At 38.3% G+C, this 25,761-nt stretch overlaps 1 protein-coding gene across 1 annotated transcript in view; it reads right to left on the bottom strand.

Annotated features, from left to right (window-relative positions):
* AR (androgen receptor) overlaps nt 1-25,761 on the bottom strand; it is a 195,713-nt gene that overhangs the window by 31,031 nt on the left and 138,921 nt on the right. The window contains 1 exon segment of the mRNA NM_001308584.1: nt 5,245-5,361. Coding sequence (NP_001295513.1) covers nt 5,245-5,361 — 117 coding nt within the window.

Genomic DNA, 25,761 nt, shown 5'->3' with positions numbered 1-25,761 from the left:
CCTGGGATTCTCCAGGCAAGAATACTGGAGTGGGTTGCCATATCCTTCTCCAATGCATGAAAGTGAAAAGTGAAACTGAAGTCACTCAGTCATGTCCGACTCTTGGCGACCCCATGGACTGCAGCCTACTAGGCTCCTCCATCCATGGGATTTGCCAGGCAAGAGTACTGTAGTGGGGTGCCATTGCCTTCTCTAAGCTAATTCTCTTAAAAAACAAACACGCAAATAAAATGGATATGTGAATATGTCTATCTCATGTCATAGCTCTTCAACTGCCTGAAGGTCAAACCTTTTAGCATAATAACCAAGTATATTTTCAGTGTGGTTTCAGCTTGCCTTCCCTATTTCCCCAGATCTGTCCATGAAAGTAAAAGTGAAAGTGTTAAGTTACTGAATCGTGTCCAACTCTTTGTGACCCCATGGACTATAGTTCACCAGGCTCCTCTGTCCATGGAATTCTCCAGGCAAGAATATTGGAGTGGGTTGTCATCCCCTTCTTCAGGGGATCTTCCCAACCCAGGAATTAAACCCAGGTCTCCCACATTGCAGGCAGATTCTTTTCCATCTCAGCCACCAGGGAAGCCCAGATCTGGCTACATTAAACTATTAATACTTGTGTTGTTCCTCAAAACCTCGATGCTTATTTAAAATGTCTCTCTGCATCTATTCCACCTCACTCAACTTCTTCCCAGTAATTTCCTATTTATTCTTTAAGGTTAAGCTGTATTAGTTATCACTGCCTGTCTCCAATTATTTAACTTTTTGAGGGCAGGGATTGTATCTTATTCATCTATGTTCCCCCAAAATGCCTACTATAGAAACTGGCACATAGCTGGCACTCAAGGAATATTTGTTAAATGGATAACTAGATGAATGGAAGGATGGAAATATGAAAGGTCTAGCTAGTTGGCTGGTTGGAAGGATGAATGGATAGACAGATGAATAAATGTGAAACTTGTCTCTTCAAGAATCAGGCTGAGTGATATTTCAGCACTGGAATCACTCTATTGCATCCAAGGCATCTGATCCAGAAGTAGCAGTGGTGGCCTGCCCATGAGCATGGGGAATGATGAAAGAGCTGATATCAAGACTCTTGTCAACACTGGAAAATGATAAGGATCTTTGTAGTGCTCATGGTAACATCAGACCAGGATATCCTCTCAACTAGAGAATCATGGAGGTTGTTAAAACCTGCAGATCTGTTAATAGTTTTGAGTCTCAGGTGTGGAGTTTAGCCCCCTAGAAGGAATGAGACTTCTCAAATATGTTAGAGTAACCCCAAGAAAATGCTGCATACTTCTGATTCTAACAAGTTCTGGGGCTTCATGTTTCTTCTCCACATCTGGGTTTGGCTGTTACCTGAAATTCCTAAAAGGCCTACCATCTTCCATGGTTCAGGAGAGGAGGGCATAAGCAGGGGCCAATGCCATTTATTAAAAGTTGAGAATTCAAGAGTTGCTTAACAGATAAATGAATAATGTTTTGGGAGGAAAAGGAAAGCAAATGAGAAAGAAAGAAGGGCCAGGGAAGAATATGGTGGGTAAAGGTAATTCTTTCTTTCTCATTCCATCTTGAAATCTGGGAGTATATCATTGAGTACAGAGAAAAGTGAGGTGACTCTATTTACTTAAATTATTAACTGTGAAAAAAACAGAAGTTAATTTATCAGAAAGAAAGTGCATCTTTGGACAGTTACATTTAAAAAAGAAATTCCTAAATGAAGAGTAGGCAAGAAGGTTAGATTATTGAAGCAATTAGTGACATGTGGTTTTTCCAAAGCAGGAAGAAACAAATCATGTTCAAAGAAAAGCCTATCCCTGTTGTAGATGAGCAGTTGAGAGCCTAGAGGTAGTCTTTAAGTAAACCATGCTGAGAATCCAACCACCTCCAGGATCCTTTCAGAAACAGTAAGAACAGCTAAAACAATAAGAATCAACAGGTATAGAGGCCTGGAAGCAAAAACAAAAGCGTATGTGTTTTAAGTATCTCTGATTTGAGGAGATTCCATTACCAAACACTACAGAGAAAGCTAAATTAGAGACCTTGGGGCATCAAGATCAAGCAGCCATCGGTTGCAGAGTGCCAGCTTCTCTAAGATACAAAGACAGCCCTTCTGCCCTCCACTCCATCAATAACCTATCCATACAATAACCATCCATACACCTGATATATCTTACTTAGGTGTGACTAGAGGTAGCTAAAGTCACTATGCAAGTCAAAGTACACAAGTCTAGACTAATCTATATTTCTGGGACAGTGAATAGACAATCCAAAAAAAAGGACTGTCACAACTACAGTTCTTTCTCTGTGAGCTTAGACACAGAATCACAAAATGGTAGTTCCTAAAAGGTCCTTGGTGAAGCTCATTACCAGAGGGGAGAAAGGAATTACCCAAAACCACATTCTTAGTTGCCATTTTGGAATATATTATATAATTTTGAATTGAGTGATAGGAAAAATAAAACAAAATTATATAAATCCTCCTTCAAGGTGATCAAAATGTTGATGCTAAACCCACATCTTATGAAAAAGGAAGTCTATTATTAGAATATTCAAAAGGATCACTGTATTGATGTTTGCTTTTTTTTTCCATTATTTGAGTAAAGTTGTAGTATACACTGAAATTGCAAGATAAAAATAAACTTGGGAGGGGTTTTCAGCAGGGAAGCAGGGATTATGAAGATAAGTTTAGCAAAAGGCAAAGGTTTGTTTCCCGAACAATAGTATCTAAGAGGGTAAATACTTAGGTTTTCATTGACGTGGTACTTGAATATACTGTATGAGTCCCTTAATTATTAGAATTGGCTTTCAAGCAGGATCTTGATAACACTTTTGTTTTGAGATGATTTCTGGTAATGTTCTGTCTGTTGGAGCTATTACATATTATAGGGCATGCCGAGTAACTCAGGATTAAAGCCAACTGGGAAGTGCTGTGAACAGCTTTACCAGGTAAATTACCACTGACCTTACTATCATAAATCCTTACATTTGTCTAGCACTTTTTCACTTACCAAGGATATTAACATTCATCATGTTATCAGATCCCTATTACAGCTCTGTGAGAATGGTATGTCTAAATTACAGATGAAGAAATTGAAGCTTAGAGGGGGAACAGTGAATAATAGTGCTGGGCCTTTAACCTAGGTCTGCCTTACTCCCAAGGCAAGACCATTTACAAAACATCAAGAATCCTAGTATCTTGTGGACATTTCTTGAAGTTTGCCTGCCTGAAGCCCTATTGCCTAGCATGGTTCCTTGTACATAGGAGACATTCAGTAAATGTAAAAAGGGAACTGAAACCAGAGCCAGCCACAGCACTTCTCAGCTTTTCATTGTGTTGACCAAGCTCATTCAAATTTGAATACCTTAATAAATCAATTTGAAAACTTACTTTACCACTCTCTTCAAGAAATTAATTTATAGATTTATGTTAGACTACTATATGGACTAGTGAAATTGTCTATTATATATATACTTCTTTTCACAAGAGATTCACTATAATCATGTTATAGACGCTTTACAGTGGACGATATTAGCTGACACATGAAACTAATTTTAGGATTTGGGCCCAAATGTTATGAAGACTTTTATTATCATTAAACTTTACCTGTGTTAAAGCAGGTTTGCAATTCGTATCAGCAAATGGAAAACTAAGGGGCTCTCTATCTGGAAGCCTCAATCTCTTATACATAATTCAGAGAGGGCTAAATAATTGAGAGTTGAGTGTATCAGAATCCTCACCCTGGGGTGATCCCACCACCATGAATGTTGTGACAAGATTCATATGGAGAATATTTCATCTTGACAACTCCTTTGACAACTTTCCTGGCTATCCTTCTGCACTTTCCCTCTACCCCCAGCCCTGTGTTTTCCTCCTCACTGTAGGCCACAATTGTAGGATTTCTCTGTAGTGGGCCAAGCAAAGAAGAATAAAGTTTATTTTTCTCAAATATTTGAATCTCATTTGATGTGGTTGCCTGGAAAACCACTTGTAGAGCATCTACATGCTAAGTCTAGGAGTACTAGACACTAGTTGAAAGGTTGTCTCAAACTGAGCCTGCATAAATTCATTTTTAATATTTTGGTCTGTTTAAAGAATATTACTAGCCTTCAAGGAGGCAAGGATACAGCTACCCACATGAAGTTAGAAAACTACCATGTTGATTTCTGTAAATATGCACATAGGCAGACAAGATATTGAGCACCTTGCAGAAAGCCAATGATAAACAAGTACTCTAAATCAGTCTTGAGAAGGGGAGGGGAGAGGGCAGAATTATAAGAACTTGGATTTTCCAGGATGAGAATAAGTAATCAGGTATGAGGCCACAGTTTCAGGTGTTCAGAAACAGGCTTGTCTTTCTTCAAATTTCCAAATCAAAGTAAACTAATAAGCTTACTTTTCTCATGAAAGGTGCATCTTTTGGGAAGTGGCAAGTGGTAGGAAGGAACTTGGCAGTGAGCAGATGCAAACATGAAGAAATAGGAATTTGAAGGGGGAAAATGTAAGTGTCAGTTAAATCTTTCTGTAATGGTGACAACAATCATGGTAGACATAGACTAGAGGACAGAGAGCATTTTGATGGAGGATTAACCTTGAAAGAGCTGTATCTTCATTTTGTCAAACTACTCTGTTACTAAAAAAAAAAAAATGCTTTTGGAAATTGTCAATAGATTTGTAAAGAAAGGGAAATGATTAAAAGGCCTGCTCATCCCTGGAAGATGTGGGATAGGAAATTGGCTCTGGTTGGCAGCCTAGTCATTGATTCCAAAGAAAAGCAGCTTTTCATTCCAGGTGGCCAGCTCCACAACACAGGCAGCAGTTAACCGAGGAATATTCCTGGGTGTTCAGGGCCAGCCTGTGCCTGGGTCATCCTGCGCCTGTGACTGTTCTGAATTCCTTAGTTCTCTCATTCTAGCCATCATTTAACAACATAAGGTCAGTACCATTATGTCCCCTGGGAAGCCCTTCAAGTCAAGCCCATACTCACTCATCCTCTGATGGGTCCTGATCCCTGCTTCACACCTCCTGCTCCTATGATGAGCCCCACAGTATGGTGTAGCATGTTTAAGGATAAAGAAAAGCACCAGCTGACTGATGGCCACGTTGGATGTGAAGGGGTCAGCCTGTTTTTAGAGCATGGCTGGCCTCCTTAGAAGCATCAAAGAGGAAATCTGGTTTAAAGAGAGAATAAGAGAATAAGGGAGGGAAAGGAAGAAAGAAAAAGAGGAAGAAAAGTATCATACCTCCCAGAGTCATCCCTGCTTCATAGCATTTCCGGAGACGACAAGATGGACAATTTTTTCTTCGGAATTTATCAATGGTGCAATCGTTTCTGCTGGCACACAGGTACTTCTGTTTTCCTGGGAGAACAAATATAAGAGTAGACAGCCCTGTTAATGTGTCACTAGAGCCTCTCTGGAAAGTATTTCTAGAAAGAAAAGGTGTGAAGACATATCCTGCCCAATGAGAGAGGTGGATAGGGAATGGTCCCATACCATTCAATCACAAAACTCTATCACACCAGGATGATTTAATTCAATGCTGTATTGTTTGATTTTCATAGGTGTTTTTCAAAGGGATGGACAGTTCAGGTCCTGCTAAATACCTCCTTTATTAGGATGACACAACATGGGTGTTTTTCATAATACAAGTACAGATAATCCTTCTATAAAAGAGAACTCCATGTGATTTTTAATTGTTATGTGAGACAGCAAAAGAGACATAGATATAAAGAAGAGACTTTTGGGCTCTGTGGGAGAAGGCGAGGGTGGCATGATTTGAGAGAATAGCATTGAAACATATATACTACCATATGTGAAATAGATGACCAGTCCACGTTCGATGCATGAAACAAGGCACTCAAAGCCAGTTCACTGGGACAACCCAGAGGGATGGAATGGGGAGGGAGGTAGGAGGGGGTTTCGGGACAGGGGGACACATGTGCACCCATAGCTGATTCATGTCAATGTATGGCAAAACCCACAATATTGTAATTAGCCTCCGATTATAATAATAAATAAATTTTTAAAAAAGTTAATTATCATACCACCAAGCTTTCAGAGTATAAAAATCAAAGAGATAAAGCCCACTCTTTGTAAACACAGCAAATGAAAGGAAGTCTTCTGAAGATAGAAGAAGAAAAACAATCACTGTCATGTACATGTGAAGTTGTGAGAGATACACAGAAATATATACACACAAACACACCATACACATTCTCACACTCAGAAATCCGTAGGATCATAGCTGTTCAAAGAAAAACATGAAGTTCCACTCAAAAACACATACTTCATTCCTTGCTCCTCACACAGGCCTGGCATACAGTAGGTCTTTAATAAACACTGACTGAATGAATGCTGAAGTTGAATGGAGAGATCTAGAGGCACATAGAGTTATTAGCAGAAATCTAAAACATGCAGAACTTATGCTCTTTGTCCTGTCCCCAGCTTGAAATTTTTCTTCCCCTCATCCCACCCCTTTCTTTCTCCAAGTCCTTGGTATTTTTTTTTTTTTTTCTCATTTGCTGTCATGCTTTACTTTATGGAATAGATCAAGATTTTCAGGAGGCTTCTTTTGGCAGTGGAAGAATGTTTGTTGTAGGGAAAAGAAAGAAAAATTGAAGAACAATTGTTATTTGATATTGGGGGGAACCCACAAATTTAGCTACAGCTCAGATTTCCTCCCTCTTCACTCAGCCTAAAATGTACATAACTTTCACAGAAAACTCATCTATTGTAGTAGGTTATTTTATGCTGGAGATTCAGTGTAACCAGATTACAAAATTTCCTTTTCCCTCCTCCCTCTCTTTTCTTCTTCCCTTTGTCAAAGGACTCCAAAATGCTGGGCTTGAAGGAACTGTTAAAGTTCACCCCAAAACAACATTTTCATTCCAAGGATGAGTTCTGGGGAGGTGACTTGACTGAAGAACACTGAATTAGAGGCACCAGAAGGAAGAAAAACTACCATTTAATAGGCATTTACTATGCACAAGGCTATGTGAGGGGATTTACATGTGCTATTTAAATAAATCACCTCAGCAATGCTTTGAGGTAGGTACTATCATCACTTTCATTCAACAATGAAAAAATTAAGGCCTCTAGGCCAACAATCTTTCTACCATACTGCAAGATTTTATTTGTATAAACAGAACACATAATTTGCAAACAGCTTCTTTGTGCTTCAAACTGAGGATGGCAATGTGTACAGAAAGGATGGTGCTATGATAACCGCCATACAGCTTTTGGGTGCCAACTCCTAGAAGGCAGGCCCTGTACCAGTTCTAGTGGGTTCATTTCTAGTGCTGTGAATGTTCTAGAACTGGGACACCCTCACAGAATCAGCGTTCCTGCAATCCTGAAGACATCTCAGAGATATTACAGGTGTGGTTCAAGACTACTGCAATAAAGCAAATATGCCATTAAAGGGAGTCACATGAATTTTCAGTTTCTCAGTGCATGTAAAGGTTACATCTACAATCTACTATATTATACAGCTTCCCTGGTGACTCACATGGTAAAGAATCTGCCTGTAATGTGGGAGACCTGGGTTCAGTCTCTGGGTTGGAAAGGTCACCTGGAGGAGGGCATGGCAACCCACTCCAGTTTTCTTGCCTGGACAATCCCCATGGACGGAGGAGCCTGATGGGCTGCAGTCCATGGGGTCACAAAGAGTAGGACACGACTGAGCAACTAAGCACAAATAACATATAACATAAAGTAATAATAAAATATATAAATTTAATAATATGAAATAAAAATCCATCCCATTTGATTAGCTTGCAAAAGTTAATAACAATTTTGTACAAATTAAGTATAACAGGGATTACAACATACCTCATTATATAGCTGAAGAAAATGATGCTCATTAAAATGAAATTGACCAGCCTGGCACCACACCATTTATTTGTTCCATATCAGAGTGCATAAGGCTATGAATCTCACATATCAGAAATAACTAAGCATTGGTCACACCATCTCTACTCCATACAAAGCTTGAATCTCCTCTATAGCATCCCTGACCCATTTTTTCTTAAACTTTAGTCCACTTCATTTCTAGACTCTATTATAGGGCTCTTACTTCCAGGAAACTCTGTATCTGTCTCCTTGTAGCTCTGACCCCCAAACCCTTTATTGAGGTATGTAAATGAAGACTGGAATTAAATGGAAAGATGTACAGTGTTCCTGGATGGGAAGATGCAATACTTCAAGGATGCCAGCTTTTCTCCCAGTCAAATCTACAAATTTAAACAAACCTGAACAAAATTTTGACAAAATAATCCTAAAGTTTATCTAAAAGGATAAAACGTGTGATATTGCCAAGATATTATTTGAAAAAAAAAAAAAAGTAATGAGAGTTTTCTTACCAGTATTATAACTCCATAATGGTTACTACAGTTTGGTATTCATTCCAGCATAGATTGATCAGACCAGAGAAGTCAAAAACAGACTGCATATGCAATACATCATTATAAATCAGCAAAGGATGATTTATTCATTAAATGGTGTCAGAACAACTGGTTACTCATTTGGAAAAGATAATAAAGTTAAATTACCAGTTGAAACCAAAATAAATTCCAGATGGATTAAATATGTCATAGAAAAACAAACGAAAAAAGGAATTATTGAAATATTGTTAGATGTTGAAATATTGTAGGTGAACATTTTTTTTAATTTTTGAAGATTGAAAGGAGATTTTTAGAACATGACAATAAAGAATATGTAAGTGAAAATTCTGATAGACTTGAAAACATTTAAGTTTTCTTACATGAAACAAACATAATAATATAAAAGGCAATCACGAACTAAAAAATACATATTGGTATCAAGTATGTAAAAGCAGTGGTTAATCTCCTTGATATATAAAGATGAGTAATATGATGAAAATATGGGCAACAGACATGAACAGGCAAATAAAAGAAGAAATACCAAAGATCAATAAGCATATGAAAATTGTACAATTTCAATTTTATTAGTAATTATAAAATATGAAATGACATCATTTTCACAAGGAAGATTGGTGAACATTTACTACTAATTAATGGTGAAAAGGTATTGTTAGTGGGTGTGTAAACTTTTTAGAGTGCAATTTTGCCATATATCTGAAAAGTTAAATTCACACAAAGTTCAATCAGTAATTCCACTTTTGGATTTTTTTACAAGAAAATAGCAAGGTTAAGCACCAAAATGTAGTTCTATTTATCATTATATAAAAAGGGAAACCAGTCAGCCCTCAATATTCATGTTTCACATCCATAGAGTCAACCAATCATGGATCAAAATTTCAACTGCATTTATCCTACAATGTATTTTTATTATTTGTCTTTCAAGGTTTTTTTCTTTATTATTGCACTACAGTTGACATGTTTGCACGTGCATGCTCATTTGTGCCCGACTCTTTGAGACCCCATGGACTGTATGTAGCCTTCCAGGCTCCTCTGTCCATGGAATTTTTCCAAGCAAGAATACTGGAGCAGGTTGTCATTTCCTTCTCCAGGGGATTTTCCTGATCCAGGGATCGAACCCATATCTCTTGTGTCTCCTGCATTGGCAGGCAGGTTCTTTACCAGCTGCACCACTGGGGAAACCCCACAGTTGACATACAGAATTATATTAGTTTCAGTTGTACAATATAGTGATCCAACATTTATATAGTTTAGGACTTAATCACCATGATAAGTCTAGTAACCATCTGTCATCATACAAAGTTATTACAATATTATTGATGATATTCCCTATGCTGTACATCACAGCCTTGTGACTTATTTATTTTATAATTGGAAGTCTCTATCTCTTAATTCTCTTCACCTATTTCTCGCAACCCCTCACTCTCCTCCCCTCTGGTGACCACCAGTTTGCTCTTGGTACTGTTTTGTTTCATTTATTTTTCAGAATCCACATATAAGTGAAATCATATGCTATTTACCTTTCTCTGTCCACCTTTTTCATTTAGCATAATGCCTTCCAAGACCATCTATGTTGTTGCAAATGGTAAGATTTCATTTTTCCTTATGGCTAAGTATACATACACTATATCTTCTTTATTCATTCTTCTATTGATGGACACTTAGGTTGCATCCATATCTTGGCTATTATAAGTGATGCTGCAATGAACACAGGGATACATATATCTTTTTGAATTAGTGTTTTCTTTTCCTTTGGATAAATGCCCAGAAGTGGAACTGCTGGATCATATGGTAGTTCTATTTTTAATGTTTTGAGGACTAACCATACTGTTTTTGCATAGTGGCTGTATCAATTTACAATCCCACCAATAGTGCATGAGGGTCCTCTTTTTTTCACATCCTCTCTAACACTTGTTTTTTATTGTCTTTTTGGTGATAGTCATTCCAACAGGTGTGAAGTGAAGTGACATCTCACTGTGTTTTTGATTTGCATTTCTCTGATAATTAGTGATGCTGAGTATCTTTTCATGTGCATTTTTGTCATCTATATGTGTTCTTTGGAAACATGTCTACTCAGGTCCCCTGCTCATTTTTAAATTGCTTTTTAAAAATGTATGTTGAGTTGTGTGAGTTCTTTATATATTTTGGATATTAATCCTTTATCTGACATATCATTTGCAAATATCTTCTCCCAGACAGTAAGTTGCCTTTTTGTTTTGTCCATTTCCTTTACTATGCAAAAGTTTTTTAGTGTGATGTAGTCTCATTTGTATTTTCTTTTTATTTTGTTGTTTTTGTCCAAGGAAGTAGATTCAACAAAGAACTGCTAGGACTGATGACAAAAAGTGTACTGCCTTTGTTTTCTTCTAGGAGTTTTATGGTTTCAGGTGGACTAAATCATTTTATATAAGGTACTTGAGCATTCACATATTTTGGCATCCACTGGGGCTCCTGGAACCAATCTCCAGCAGATACCAAGGGACAAATGCATTGGAAAAATGTAAATGTCCAACATTATGAGAATGATTAAATAAATTATTCCATATTCATGCAAGGGAACACTGTGAAGTCAATGTCTTTTTTTCTTAATTTCGAAGGATATTCACAATATACTATTTCATTAAAACAACAAAATGGTGTTATCAAACAACGTATTTTATTGAACCCAACTTTTAAAACTTAATACATTAGAAATTATTCAAATTATTTTCTCTTTTGCAATGAACCTTTTTTTTTTTTCCACAAATGAAACATTACATACAGGCCCCATATACATAACAGATGAAAATTAAATCTAATGTATCTGAAGCAAGCATAGGAAACTTAAAACTCCAGCTAGATCTCTCCATTTCTCCCCTTCTCTGTAGCTTTATCACTGTGGTATGATAGTAGATATAAAATAACAAAGCGTAAAGCATTATATAGATCTTATCTATTGATCATTATCTAATGATGGTATCATTATATCATCTAATGGTATCATTTTTACTCCCTAAGGCTTTGCAGAAAAGTTTAGAAATCTACTTGACTTAGTCCAACCTTCCTATCTCCTATTTCACAGATTAAGAAACTTAGAGTCCGAAAATGGGGGGAGGAGGCGGGAAACTTGCTTAAGATCATACAGTGAGTCAATGTCAAAGTAAGGACAAGAAATAAGAATTCATGTCTATCTCAAGTCTAGCAGTTCTAGTAGCTCAGTGCTATCCTCACACTGGTAATAGATAAGTAGATAAAATAACAAAGCATAAGACATTATGTAGATCTTACCTATTATTATTTAAATAATATACTTCTTGAATATCAGAAGAGGCAATGACATCTGCTGAGATCATCTAGTCCAACGCTCTCATTTTCAGTTCAGTTCAGTTCAGTCGCTCAGTCATGTCCGACTCTTTGCGACCCCATGAATTGCAGCATGCCAGGCCTCCCTGTCCATCACCAACTCCCAGAGTTCACTCAGACTCACGTCCATCAAGTCAGTGATGCCATCCAGCCATCTCATCCTCTGTCATCCCCTTCTCCTCCTGCCCCCAATCCCTCCCACCATCAGAGTCTTTTCCAATGAGTCAACTCTTTGCATGAGGTGGCCAAAGTACTGGAGTTTCAGCTTTAGCATCATTCCTTCCAAAGGAATCCCAAGGCTGATCTCCTTCAAAATGGACTGTTTGGATCTCCTTGCAGTCCAAGGGACTCTCAAGAGTCTTCTCCAACACTACAGTTTAAAAGCAACAATTCTTCTGCGCTCAGCCTTCTTCACAGTCCAATTCTCACATCTCATGTTACAGATGAGGAAATCAAGATCCAGAAAGCAGAGTGGACTTGACCAAGATTAAATGAGTCAATGACAATGATACCACTAAAACTCGGGTTTTTGCCCACAATATTATTTGCACATTTCCTTTATTACTTCAAAGTCATTTTCATATTCATTATCTGGCTGAGCCTTCCTTCAGAGTAGGGAGGGTACAGGCCATTATCTTCAATTTATGAGGAAACCTAAGATACAGAGTGCCTATTGATACCAAAGAATATATCCCAGTTTCAATACAGGTTACCATATGCTTTCTACTGAACCACTATAACCAAAAAAATATTTTATTTGCCTCTCATATGACTTATTTGTCCTGTATTTTCTCCATTTACTCACTGCCTCTTCCTAGTGTCAAGGAAGAGTAACACTTGAAGTTCCTGGGGGAAGCAATGGAGAGAGGAGGTAACCCATTGTGCTTTGCGTACTATTCTAGGTGACTTCAAAGATGTTGACTCATTTAATTCTTATAAAAATTCTTTTTGATAACTGCTATTCTTATTTTAAGGTTGAGGAAAATAAGGCTCAGAGATGCTGAATGACTCACTTACAGTCACCAGCTAATAAGTGGCAGAAGCAGAATCAGAAGCCAGGTCTGTATGACCTGTGATATAGATGTTTGTCTTTGTCAGTGTGGTATCTTTTCTCATCTGGGCCCTGACGCTATACTTAAAAGAAAGAGGTAGCACTGAATAGTTAAAAAGCACAGAGCAAGAAGGAGAAAGACCTAAGGACCAGCCCTGCTGTCTCACTGAATCACTATGAGACCAGCTGTATGTTTTTACTTCTCTCTTGATCTTCCCTGCACCACCCCCTACCCCTGATCTATAACTAGAAGGGAATCTTGGGCATAAGAGAACAGTAGAAGACTATGGAAGGTAGGCTCAGAAGTCTTCTATTCATATTAGAACTTGTGCTGAGAGTCTCAGAGTCCACCTGAGTGTGACTCAAGGAGAGATAAAGCCAGTCTGCATTTCTATCTTGTTTTTCCAATCTCAACTCTCTTGACCCTAAAGGCTTTGTCTGAAAAACAAAAACACTTTATAGAAACAAGTAGCTAAGTGTCTCTTTCCTGAGTGACCTACATAGACTGAAGGGAGACCAGCTCCTGTTTACAGTCACATATCCTATGGACATTATTTCTCTGGGGCTGAGACAGTGTAGAACCTCTGACCTAATCACTCAAGGGCTCTCTTCCATGAAAAGTAATCCCAAGCATTATTGTTTTCTAGTACTTTTTTTTTTTCCTCCTAGAATACTATCTTTGGACCTGTGGAATAGGTTAGATGACTCTAAACAACACGGTCTGTGCTCTGCCAAAGGGCAGGTCTTTTATGAGAAGGACTTATAAGGTAGCTGAGTCCTTGTGATTCTAAGGATTTAACCATTCCATTACCTGTCCCACCGACCCAGAAACACAGATGGCCATTAAACCAGTACCATGAATGGGCCCTCAGCCAGGCCCCTCAGCCACTGCTCAATGGGAAGGCTTCTTGGGAGTGGTTATAAAGCCATGATCATTACTGATTTTTTCAACATTATGGTTAGCTCTAGCGAGGGTGATAGGAATCAAGCACACACTTCTCTTCTTGGCTTTCTGGATTTTCCATAGTCTGGCCCAAGCTCCACAAAACAGAAATATAAAGAGTACTAGACTGGCAATCAGAACAGTTAAGTGTCAAACCCCAGCTCCAAATGGTCTAAGGCAAGTCTGAGCTTTGATTACTCTCTAAAAAAAATGAGGATAAAAATAATGGCATTGTCTACATCCTAGAGTTTTTACAAAACAAGTTATATAGAATGTATGTGAAAGCGATTTGTAGTAGGGAAGTATTAGATACGTGAGATGAGTTATGTATAATGTTGCTGACTCTATCTTGTCTTTCATTTCACTTCGAGAGCAACTCTCTTATGACTATGCTGTTCTCTTCATTGGCCCCTCCCCTGGTCACAAGCATTCCATCTGTGCTTCCTGCCCCCAGTACATACACACATATTTCTCTGTTAAAGAAAACCCTGCAATATTCAGTCCTAGACCATCTTTCTTGTCTACTGTATTTCATATAGACCTCCTGCTTCAAGAATACAGAAGTAGGAGGTGAAGGTGACAAATTAGATGGTGGCTAGGTCATAAACAGCCTTGAACACAATGCTATGCAGTTAAACCCTTAATATAATGAAATATTTGAAGACATCATTGAATTCAACCATAGAAGATGTTTAGTAACTATCCTATGATAGTTAAAGGACAATCTTTGAGTGTATATCTACTACGTTTCAAACATAACTCTAGGCAACTGGGAAAACAACAGCGAACAATTCAAAGGCCTTGCCCTTAAGCTAGGTGAACTTTTGGTGGAAAAAGACAAGCAATAAATGAGTGATAATAACTTAGATATTTTCAGATGGTGCTACATAAAATGAAAGAAATAAAACAGAGTGCTGTGATAGAACAGGAGAGCTTATTTTGTACAGTGGGAAAAGATTCTCTGAGGATGAGGTTTTGAGATGAAACTTGAATAACAGAGATAGACATGTAAAATTCTCAAGAGAAGTAATAGCAAATAAAAGCCTTAAAGTCATGAATGAATTTGATGTGCTGTTGGAACAGCAATGTGGCCTGTGTGGCTGGCATATCGTAAGGGAGGGGAGGTGGTAGGTTAAGTTGATTTGACTGTAGAACCAGGTTGTGCAAGGCAGTGATTCTTAACTTTGGCTACAAGCCAGAATCACCTAGGGAGACTTTACAAAATACTTATGCCCAGTTTCACTCCTGATAGTTCTGATTCAATTGACTGGGGGCAAGGGTAGGCACTGTGATATTTTTAAACACCTCCCTATTTTATCTAATGTGCAGCTAAGGGAGAGAACAGCTGATGTTGGCCTTGGACAGTGAGTTGATTGCTTATGTAGTTTTGCAGGTGACACCAGGTAAAATAACTGGATGAATGTTTGACATTGAAATAGCATTTGACAACTCACAAAACACTTTTCTTTTTCTTTTCTTGCTTCTCAGGAGACTGCTGAAGTTCAGTCCACTCAGATGAACAGTGTAGGGAGCATCAAACAGATGATGTTCTTCATATGGGATTTGGAAAGACCATCTTGGAGAATTACAAGTTCCAACCTCATCAAGGAAAACACTATGAAGAATAGGCAGTTCACTTCTGTCAAGGTCATCTGAGATTTGGTCAGACCCAAGTTTTATGTTGTCAAGCTGTCTCCCCTTATGTTCTGTCCAGTCTTGTGCTGGAGTTGGCTTGTAGCGATTCATTAGAAACAATTCTGAGCATCTCTTCACAACTTTACAGTCAATGCTGACTGGTAGCTTAAAACTGGTCCTCATAAAACTGTCTCAGTTCAGTTCAGCTGCTCAGTCATGTCCGACTCTTTGGGACCCCATGGTCTGCACACCAGGCTTCCCTGTCCATCACCAACTCCCTGAGCTTGCTCAAACTCATGTCCATTGAGTCGGTGATGCCACTCAACATTCTCATCCTCTGTCATCCCCTCCTCCTCTTGCCTTCAATCTTTCCCAGAAGCAGGGTCTTTTCCACTGAGTCAATTCTTTGCATTAGGTGGTCAAAGTATTGAAGTACCAGGTTCAGTATCAGTAATTCCAATGAATAGTCAGGACTGATTTCCTTTAGGATTGGCTGGTTTGATCTCCTTGCAGTCCAAAGGACTTTCAAGTGTCTTCTCCATCACCACAGTTCAAAAACATTAATTCTCTTGAGCTCAGCTTTCTTTATGGTCCAACTCTCAAACCCATGCATGACTACTGGAAAAACCATAGATTTGACTAGATGTACCTTTGTCAGCAAAGTAATGTCTCTGCTTTTTAATATGCTGTCTAGGTTGGTCATAGCTTTTCTTCCAAGGAGCAAGCGTCTTTTAATTTCACGGCTGCAGTCAAAATATGCAGCTATTTTGGAGCCCAAGGAAATAAAGTCTGTCACTATTTCCATTGTTTCCCCATCTATTTCCCATGAAGTGATGGGACTGGATGCCATGATCTTCGTTTTCTGAATGTTGAGTTTTAAGTCAACTTTTTCACTCTCCTCTTTCACTTTCATCAAGAGGGTCTTTGTTCTTCTTCACATTTGGCCATAAAGGTGGTGTCATTTCCATATCTGAGGTTATTATTTCTCCCAGCAATCTTGATTCCAGCTTGTGCTTCATCCAGCACAGCATTTTGTATGATATACTCTGCATATGTTAAATGAGCAGGGTGACAATATACAGCTTTGACGTACTCCTTTCCCAATTTGGAATCAGTCTGTTGTTTTATGTCCTGTTCCAACTGTTGGTCCTTGACCTGCATACAGATTTCTCAGGAGACAGGTAAGGTGGTCTGTTGATGAATTTTCCACAGTTTGTTGTGATCCACACAGTCAAAAGATTTGGCATAGTCAATAAAGCAGAAGTAGATTTTTTTGTTTTTCTGGAACTCTTGCTTTCTCAATGATCCAATGGATGTTGGCAATTTGATCTCTGGTTCTTCTGCCTTTTCTAAATCCAGCTTGAACATCTGGAAGTTCATGTTTCCCGTACTGTTGAAGCCTCACTTGGAGAATTTTGAGCATTACTTTGCTAGCGTGTGAGATGAGTGCAATTGTTTGAACATTCTTTGGCAATGCCTTTCTTTGGGATTGGAATGAAAACTGATCTTTTCCAGTCCTGTGGCCACTGCTGAGTTTTCCAAGTTTCTTGGCATATTGTGTGTAGCACTTTTACAGCATCTTCTTTTAGGATTTGAAATAGGTCAACTGGAATTCCACCACCTCCACTAGCTTTGTTAGTAGTGATGCTTCCTAAGGCCCACTTCCCTTCAGATTCCAGGTTATCTGGCTCTAGGTGAGTGATCTTGCCACCTCTTCTTAATATCTTCTTTTACTGTTAGGTCCATACCATTTCTGCCCTTTATCATGCCCATCTTTGCATGAAATGTACTCTTGGTATCTCTAATTTTCTTGAAGACATCTCTAGTCTTTTCCATTCTATTGTTTTCTTCCATTTCTTTGCATGAATCACGTAGAAAGGCTTTCTTATCTTACCTTGCTATTCTTTGGAACCTTGCATTCAGATGGGTATAGCTTTCCTTTCTCCTTTGCATTTCACTTCTTTTCTTTTCGTATCTATTTATAAGGCCTCCTCAGAAAACCATTTTCCCTTTTTGCATTTCTTTTTCTTCAGGATGGTCTTGATCCCTGCCTCCTGTACAATATCAGGAACCTCTGTCCATCGTATTTCAGGCACTCTTGTCTATCAGATGTAACCCCTGTAATCTATTTGTCACTTTCATTTTATAATCGTTAGGGACTGAATTTAGGTCATACCTGAATCGTCTAGTGGTTTTCCCTACTTTCTTCAACTTAAGTCTGAATTTGGTAATAAAGAGTTCGTGATCTGAGCCATAGTCAGCTCCCAGTCTTGTTTTTGCTGACTGTATAGAGCTTTTTCTTCTTTGCCTACAAAGAATATAATCAATCTCATTCCGATATTGATCATCGGGTGCTGTCCATGTGTTAGATCTTCTATTGTATTGTTGGAAGATGATGTTTGTTATGCTGAGTGTCTATATTTTGGAATACTAATGGACACTACAAATATCAAAGCTTCCCACTGACTCTGCTCCCTCACAGTCAGAGATCTAGTTTATTGGCACAATACCAGTCCTGCCTTCATGGTAGCTTTACTTTCTTCTACTTGAATATGACCACCTTGTCCTTTTCTCCATTTACTTTCATCCGAACACATCTCTGGGGCCTGGTAATATGATTAAAAGTACAGTTTATATAGTCTGAATTGCATTTTAGAAACATTGCTATCTTCACATACTTCACCCAATAGAAGTTTTCCTGGACAGTAGTGTATAAATCATATTTCTTTTTAACTGAATTCTCATTTGAGTATACAGTGGGGATTTATTATTTAAAGAAACTTGGTATTGAATAGTGCTGTAAGGTCAAGATAATAATTATTTTGTAAAATCAACAGTAACTATTTCATTTATAAATTTTATCAAATTCATATTTTGCATAATCTTACAATCTTTGTGGAGGATAATTTGACTAAAGCTTTCAAAATTAGAATGTATATATGCTTTAACCCAGCACATACATGTGTGACATGACATATATACAAGAATATTCTCTGCAACATTGTTTATAATAGCAGAAGACTGGAAACAAGACGAATGATCATCAGTAGATAGAGTTGTATAATGCAGCCATTTAAAAATGAAGCAGTTCTGTATACACTGAGTAGAATAATCTCCAAGATACATAGTAAAGTGGGAAAAAGATGCAAAACAACACAGAACACAAATTCTCTGGGCAAAATTGACATATTTTTATGTGCTTATAAATTAATATACTATGTATACAAGAAACTAAAAATTATTGGTTGCCTCTGAAGAAGAGAACTGCATGCCTGAATGGTGGGGAGTTGGAATTATTTTTCACTCTTTAACCTTTTTTGATTTAACATTTTTGAATTATATGCATGTATTGTTTAATTTAAATAAATAATACACTTAAAATAGTCAAACCTCTGTTATAAACTTCCCTGTTGCCTTGAGATAAATCACTTATACTCTCTGGGCTTTGGTATCCCTACTTATACAACAAGGGGCTTGTTCAGAGAGGAAACCAAAACAAGGCGCCCCCAAGCACATCCTAGTTCCCAGTTTATTGAGTCACCACTCACAAAGGGTGGTTGCCTGTTCACCATATTGTATAATTAGAGAAGCTGCTACTCTAATAAGGCCAGAGATGGTACTCCTGCTGTTGACAAAATAAGCTAGTCAATAACTTTATAATACTATTGACATCACTGACTCAGTGGACATGGGTTTGAGCAAACTCCGGGAGATGGTGAAGGACAAGGAAGCCTGGTGTGCTGCAGTTTATGGGGTCACAAAGAGTTGGACACAACTGAGTTACTGAACAACAACAAGTTAGTCTACTAATAAATGTCTACTGAAAACCCAATAGTCAAACCCTGTGCTGAGTCTGTAGAAGAGAAAAAAAAAAAAAAAAACACACAACACTTGCCTTTTAAAAGCTTGCAATCTAGTGGGTGATAGAATGAATAGACATGAAATAGCAATAATACAAAAGAGGATGAGAGAATTCTGGAATGAGGCAAGGAGGTGTAAGTCATGGCTTAACTACAAAGGCTCACTGTGAGGTGCTGGGCAAGTCAATACTTTCTATTAAGACTCAGTTTCTTCGTATATAAAATGATGGAGGAGCACAATGAGGAGAATTCAATAATCTCTCAATAAATTAATTCTCAGCCCAGAGTTTAAGAGACTATAGGCATAGACTATGAAGCTTCTATTACCTTTCTTAGCTATTTCTTAGTTGGCAAAGAAATATGGTGTGGTGGCAAGAACAGGAAGTTAGAAATCAGAGGGATTGCATTATGAGTCCCAGCAATGTCATTTGCTAGTTAGGGACACAGCATGTGCATGTGTGCTTAGTTGCTCAGTTGTGTCCAGCTCTTTGTGACCCTGTGGCCACTAGCCTGCCAGGCTCCTCTGTCCATGGGATTCTCCAGGCAAGAATACTGGAGTGGGTTGCCATGCTCTTCTCTGGGGGATCTTCCTGACCCAGGGACTGATCCAGCATCTCTTGTGTCTCCTGCATTGCAGGTGGATTCTTTACTGCTGAGCCACCAGGAAGCCCATGGACATAGCATAAGCTTTGGCAAATATCATAAACCTTTCTGAATCTATTTTCCCCTTTGTAAAATGGGCATCATAACAATCACCTTTGGGAAGCCATGGACATTTAAAATAATATATGCACAACATCTGGGAAATTCTAGGTACTTGGTAAACAAGAGTTGTTTGAATGGTATGACTTTGCTGGAATCATATGGAATGTGGAAAGAGCAGATCAAGGTTGAGGTTACTGCTGAAATCTTTATTGTGCAGCACTCAAGGACTGTGCTTAATGTTATTTATTTATCAAGTGCTCCATAATAAAGCATTTACCTCAGAGTTTTCTTACTATATAGTTTTAGAAATAACGGTCACCTAAGATCAGATTTGAAAACTGAAAGTGAATCTGCAGCTCAAGCACACCTTCCTTATACTCCCTTTATGAGTGCTATTCTGATTTGACTTACTAAAACTTAAAAAAAAACATTGATAATTATCAAGATTATAGTGTATCCTATATCAAAACACTTTCATGCCTCTTGACAAAAGTAATGACAGGGGTAGGGGGGAGAAGGAGAGGGAGAGGAGGAGGAGAAACAAAAGGAAGAAAGGAAGAAGAAGAGAGAGGAGGAGAAGGAAGAAAGGGAGAAAGGGGAAGATAAGTGGAAGGCGTCAGGGAAGAGGCAGGAACTAGAAGGAAAAAGAGACAGGAAGAAAAGAAAAAGACAATAAAAGGTTTATAGAAATAAAAACCCTATCCTGGGCCCCACTAAAGACCTACTGATCTATGTGACAGCTTCAAGAAAAGCTGGAGAGGCCATTACCATCCCCCACCCCCAACCAAGTGCTGCCTCACTGGGCTCAACATTGCCTGTGATGGTGGAAGTATTCCTGGTTGCAGAAGGGAAGATGTGAGCTTGTATCCCAATTATTTCATAGCCACCTTCTCCAAATCTCTCCCAAACATTGTTTTGAGTTTCTTCCCTTTAGGAAATCACCCTGTGATGGACTCAGAGCACAAAGAAGCTGAAATTCCTCTCTGACTCTAGGAAAGCCCCACAAATGTACCAAAAGATTGACATGGGACACTCAGAAAACACTGGAAACTATAGAGAAAGGAGCCAGTATAGTATAGTAGAGAAAAAATAGGGCATTGTAGTTCCACAGATTTTATTCAAATCCCTGCTTACTAGATGGGACTTGGAGTAAGTAACTTGATTTCTTTGGACTTCAGTTTCGCTCACAGTAAAATAGACTTACAGGTCTGCTGGGACATGTAAATGAAACAAAGTGTGCAAAACAACTAACACAATGGCTGGCCCTCATAGGCATTCACTAAATATTGAAAGAGAAAGAGAAAAAGAGAGGAGTCAAGGAGTAAAAAAAAAAAAAAAAAAAAAAGGACCTAGAATATGTATACTGAATGGGGCAAAATAGCAGTTTTTATATAATATCACCAGAAGACAAAATAATGGGATGCTAGGATGCTGGGAAAGATGAAAGGCAAAGAGAGGAGGGGGAGGCAGAGATGAGATGGTTAGATAGCATCACTTACTCGATGGGCATGAATTTGAGCAAACTCCAGAAGAAAGTGGAGGAGAGCCTGGTGTGCTCTCCCATGGGGTCATAAAGAGTCGGACATGACTTAACGATCGAAAAACAACAAAGTAAACTGTATAGTAAGAGAAATGCAACTTGTGAATGTTGTTAAACTCTTAAAATGAAAGAATTAAGGAGTAATCTTTATGAAAAAAGAATTTACTAAGTTAACAAAGCACAGGTAGAGAATACCAAGTAAAGGAAATGATGTATTTGAAAGGCATGCTGGTTGGAAAGAGCCAAGATTAATGGATGAAACAAAGTGTGAAATTAATAACTTGTTTGTCATCAAAGACTAAAATATTCAGTTAAGTCTTAAAATATCAGCACTACTTGTCATTAGTTGAAATTTATTGTATATCCCTGATGTTCTAGGGTGAGCCTCCTTCAACACTGGAGTTTTTAAAGTCATTTTGCTCTGAATTATTTGCTGTGAAAGTCGCTCAGTCATGTCCAACTCTTTGCAACTGACTATACAGTCCATAGAATTCTCTACCCAGGGATCAAATCCAGGTCTCCCACACTGCAGGCCGAATCTTTACCATCTGAGCCACAAGGGAAGCCCAAGAATACTGGAGTGGGTAGTCTATCCCTCTTCAGCGAATCTTCCTGACCCAGGACTCGAACTGGGGTCTCCTGCATTGCAGGTGGATTCTTTACCAACTAAGCTATCAGGGAAGCCAGATTATTTGCCTTAGATGGAGCCAAATACGTTGGCTCCATTCCACTCTATATTTACCTTTCTATTAAAAAAAAGTATTTTTTCTTTTTATAACTACCAAAAGAGTTTGACTTGATCAGGAAAATAGCAGCTGGAGGCTCGCAGGGCAGTAGAAGGAATCAGTTCAGTCACTCAGTTGTGTCCGACTCTTTGTGACCCCATGGAGTGCACGTCAGGCTTCCCTGTCCATCACCAACTCCCTGAGCCTACTCAAACTCATGTCCATCACATTGGTGATGCCATCCAACCATCTCATCCTTTGTTGTCCCCTTTTCCTTGTGCCTTCAATCTTTCCCAGCATCAGGATCTTTTCAAATGAGTCGGTTCTTTATATCAGGTGGCCAAAGTATTGGAGTTTCAGCTTCAACATCAGTCCTTCCAATGAACATTCAGGACTGATTTCCTTTAGGATTGACTGGTTTGATATCCTTGTGGTCCAAGGGATTCTCAAGAGTCTTCTCCAACACCACAGTTCAAAAGCATCAATTCTTCAGCACTCAACTTTCTTTATAGTCCAACTCTTACATCCATACATGACTACTGGAAAAGCCACACCTCTGACTAGACAAACCCTTTGTAGAAGGAATACTGAGTGCTTACTTAAAAGCTTTATTTTCCAACTTTCCAACAAGAAAGCAGGGATACTACATTCATCAAGAAAGGTCCACACGTGCCATCAATCTGCCATAAAGATAATGTATTTTCCTGCCATATACTGGAGTTCCCCCAAACAATTCTCACTGAAAATGTTGAAATCAACTGAACTACAAACAAAAATAATGGTCACTGGCAATGTGAGAAATCTGTCATTAATCTTAAAATTCCTCTAAAAAGAAACAAATACATTACTCCTTTCCATTTGTGATTTGAAAAGTCAGAAAAATCCAAAGGTAAATGTTGCTAAGCGTTCCTTAATGAAAACCAAACAACAATGACAAAACAAAACAATCAAACAAAAAAAAATCCCAGCCTGGCCAACTTGAGGAATATGAGCTGACAACCAAGTTTAACTTTCTGTTCTTTTTTTCGCTGTCTCAGAGGTCTCTAGGTATCTGAGAGTCTATGCAGTTTGGAGTACATTTTCAGCACCAACGGCATCAGAGATTTTCCTAGGAAACATGGGAGTCATCTTTGGCTCCAAAACATGCAAAACATCAAAAACTCTTAACAATCTAGGGCTAAAAGACTTGCAAAACTCCAGTATTGAAAGAGGCTCACCCTAGAACATTAGGAATGTAAAATAATCTTCAACTAATGACAGGTAGTGCTGATGTTATTCAGGTTTAGTTGTTCTCATATTGACTGTACTCCTTCTGTTTCCTAAGCACTCACCACTAGGAAACAGTTTACATGTATTCATCATCTTACTAAATCATAAACATTTATATCAACTCCACCTTGCATTTGTTGGTAGCTTTAAAACTTATAGGTAGTGTCCCTATGCATTATCTTGCTTGAACCTCACAACAATTCAGAGAAGTTATTATTATCATTTTACAAATGATGAAATTGAAGCTGAGAATGGTTAACAGAATTGTCAAAGCTTATACAGTTAAGTAAGAGATGAAATCTTTGCCTCACAGTATATTCGCTCATTTTGATTATTTTTCCATAGTTTTTCAAGATTCAACAAAAATGTTAAATTACAGTCACTCTGCTATGTTCTGGATGGCAATGAAAACCACTGTACCCATTACATGAAGAGATACATAAAAATATCAAAACCTAGACTTTTTGGAGATCAGTTATCTGGGAAAATTCATTTAGGTTGAACATTCCCTCATAACTCAGTTGGTAAAGAATCTGCCTGCAAATGCAGGAGACCCCGGTTCGATTCCTGCGTTGGGAAGATGTGCTGGAGAAGAGATAGGCTACTCACTCCAGTATTCTTGGGCTTCCCTTGTGGCTCAGCTAGTACAGAATCCACCTGCAATGTGGGAGACCTGGATTTGATCCCTGAGTTGGGAAGAATCCCCTGGATAAGGGAAAGGCTACCCACTCCAGTATTCTGGCCAGGAGAATTCCATGGACTATAGTCCATGGGGTCCCAAAGAGTTGGACATGACTGAATGACTTTCACTTTCACTTACCTGAAAATACTAGAAAAATAAAGGGTTAGAAATGGAGCATGGTATTCATTGTGTCATTCAATGAAAAATGGCTAAACACCTACTAAGTAGCAGAATATATAATAAACATTGTTTTCTTTGCCATATGACAGATGAAATATTAAGGCAGAATTAATTAATTGGATATCTATTAAATATTTATACCAAGCAATATTTTAGATGCTTGAGATATATCACTGAACAAATAATCACAAATCTATCTTGACTAATATCCATTTTAATGTGTGTCGGGATGTGAAAGAGGGAAGGAAGCAGACAATAAACAATGCATATAATAAATTAGACAAAATTAATTTGTATGTTAGAAAGTGCCAAGTGCCATGAACAAAAAACCTAGTAAATGGAATGGGGAATGCTTAGTGACAATGATTTTGAGTGGTGAAGACAGGTTTCATTGGGGTGATGCTTGGCCAAAACTTAAAGAAAGTGAAAGTGAGCCACACAAGTATTAAACGGAAGAGCATTCGTGGCTGAGGGAACAGATGATGTAGGTCCTTGATGTGGGAGGATACTTATCACGTTTGGGAACTGGCAAAGAAGCCAGTGTGGCTACAGCTATAAGAGCTAACAGCAGAAGAGATCATTTATGATCATAAAGGCCATCAATTTATAGGTCAAATACTCTTACCATGAGTGAGATTGGGATACAATGGAGGATTCTGAGTAGAGGGAGAACATGGTCTGGCTTTTATTTGTATATCATATGCATAAAACATCTTTCTTCTTGCTTGTCAAACAAAAAACAACATTGGGGTCATGACCTCAGTAACAGCAGAAAGATCCTGAAAATCCAAGTAACTCTCAGGGTCTTTTTACTGGACACTGTAGATATTCACTTTAAAAAAATTAATTAATTTATTTTAATTGGAGGCTAAGTAAAATATTGTAGTGGTTTTTGCCATACACACTCACATGAATCAGCCATGGGTATACATGTTGGGGAGTGCTCGATCAAACCATTTTAGACTGAAGTAGTGTCAGAGTAAATGATGAAGTGAAGAACTCCTAAAATTCTCTCCTCCATGAAATAAATTATAAAACTGGCCAAAAGATGGTCAGAATAAACATTTTCAGAACTCTAGAAATCAAATGCTTGTATCAATCTGAAGAGGATTTATTCAAAGCTTTATGATATTTAAAATTGCCCTATTGCCCATCATCCCCTCCCAGCTCCATAGTTACCATGAAAACCAACAGTCTGCAATGATGGTAAAAACGAGCAGATTGGTAATCACTGGAGGAGACAGAAAGGGGTTGGAACTCCTTTAAAGCCCCTTTCTCAAAGAACTGTTACTGTTTGACCTGTCTGAAGATTCCCTGAAAGACTCCATTTTCAAGACTATGTTTATTTAACCTGACTCAGAGCTTGCCAGTGTGAATAGCTTTTTCCCTGGGGGAGTTTGTAGAAAATAATCAGAGACAAATGCCGA

Source organism: Ovis aries, chromosome X (genome assembly GCF_016772045.2).
Source record: "Ovis aries strain OAR_USU_Benz2616 breed Rambouillet chromosome X, ARS-UI_Ramb_v3.0, whole genome shotgun sequence".
In the NCBI taxonomy this organism is placed as follows: domain Eukaryota; kingdom Metazoa; phylum Chordata; class Mammalia; order Artiodactyla; family Bovidae; genus Ovis; species Ovis aries.
This window is presented reverse-complemented; position numbering and strand designations above follow the sequence as displayed.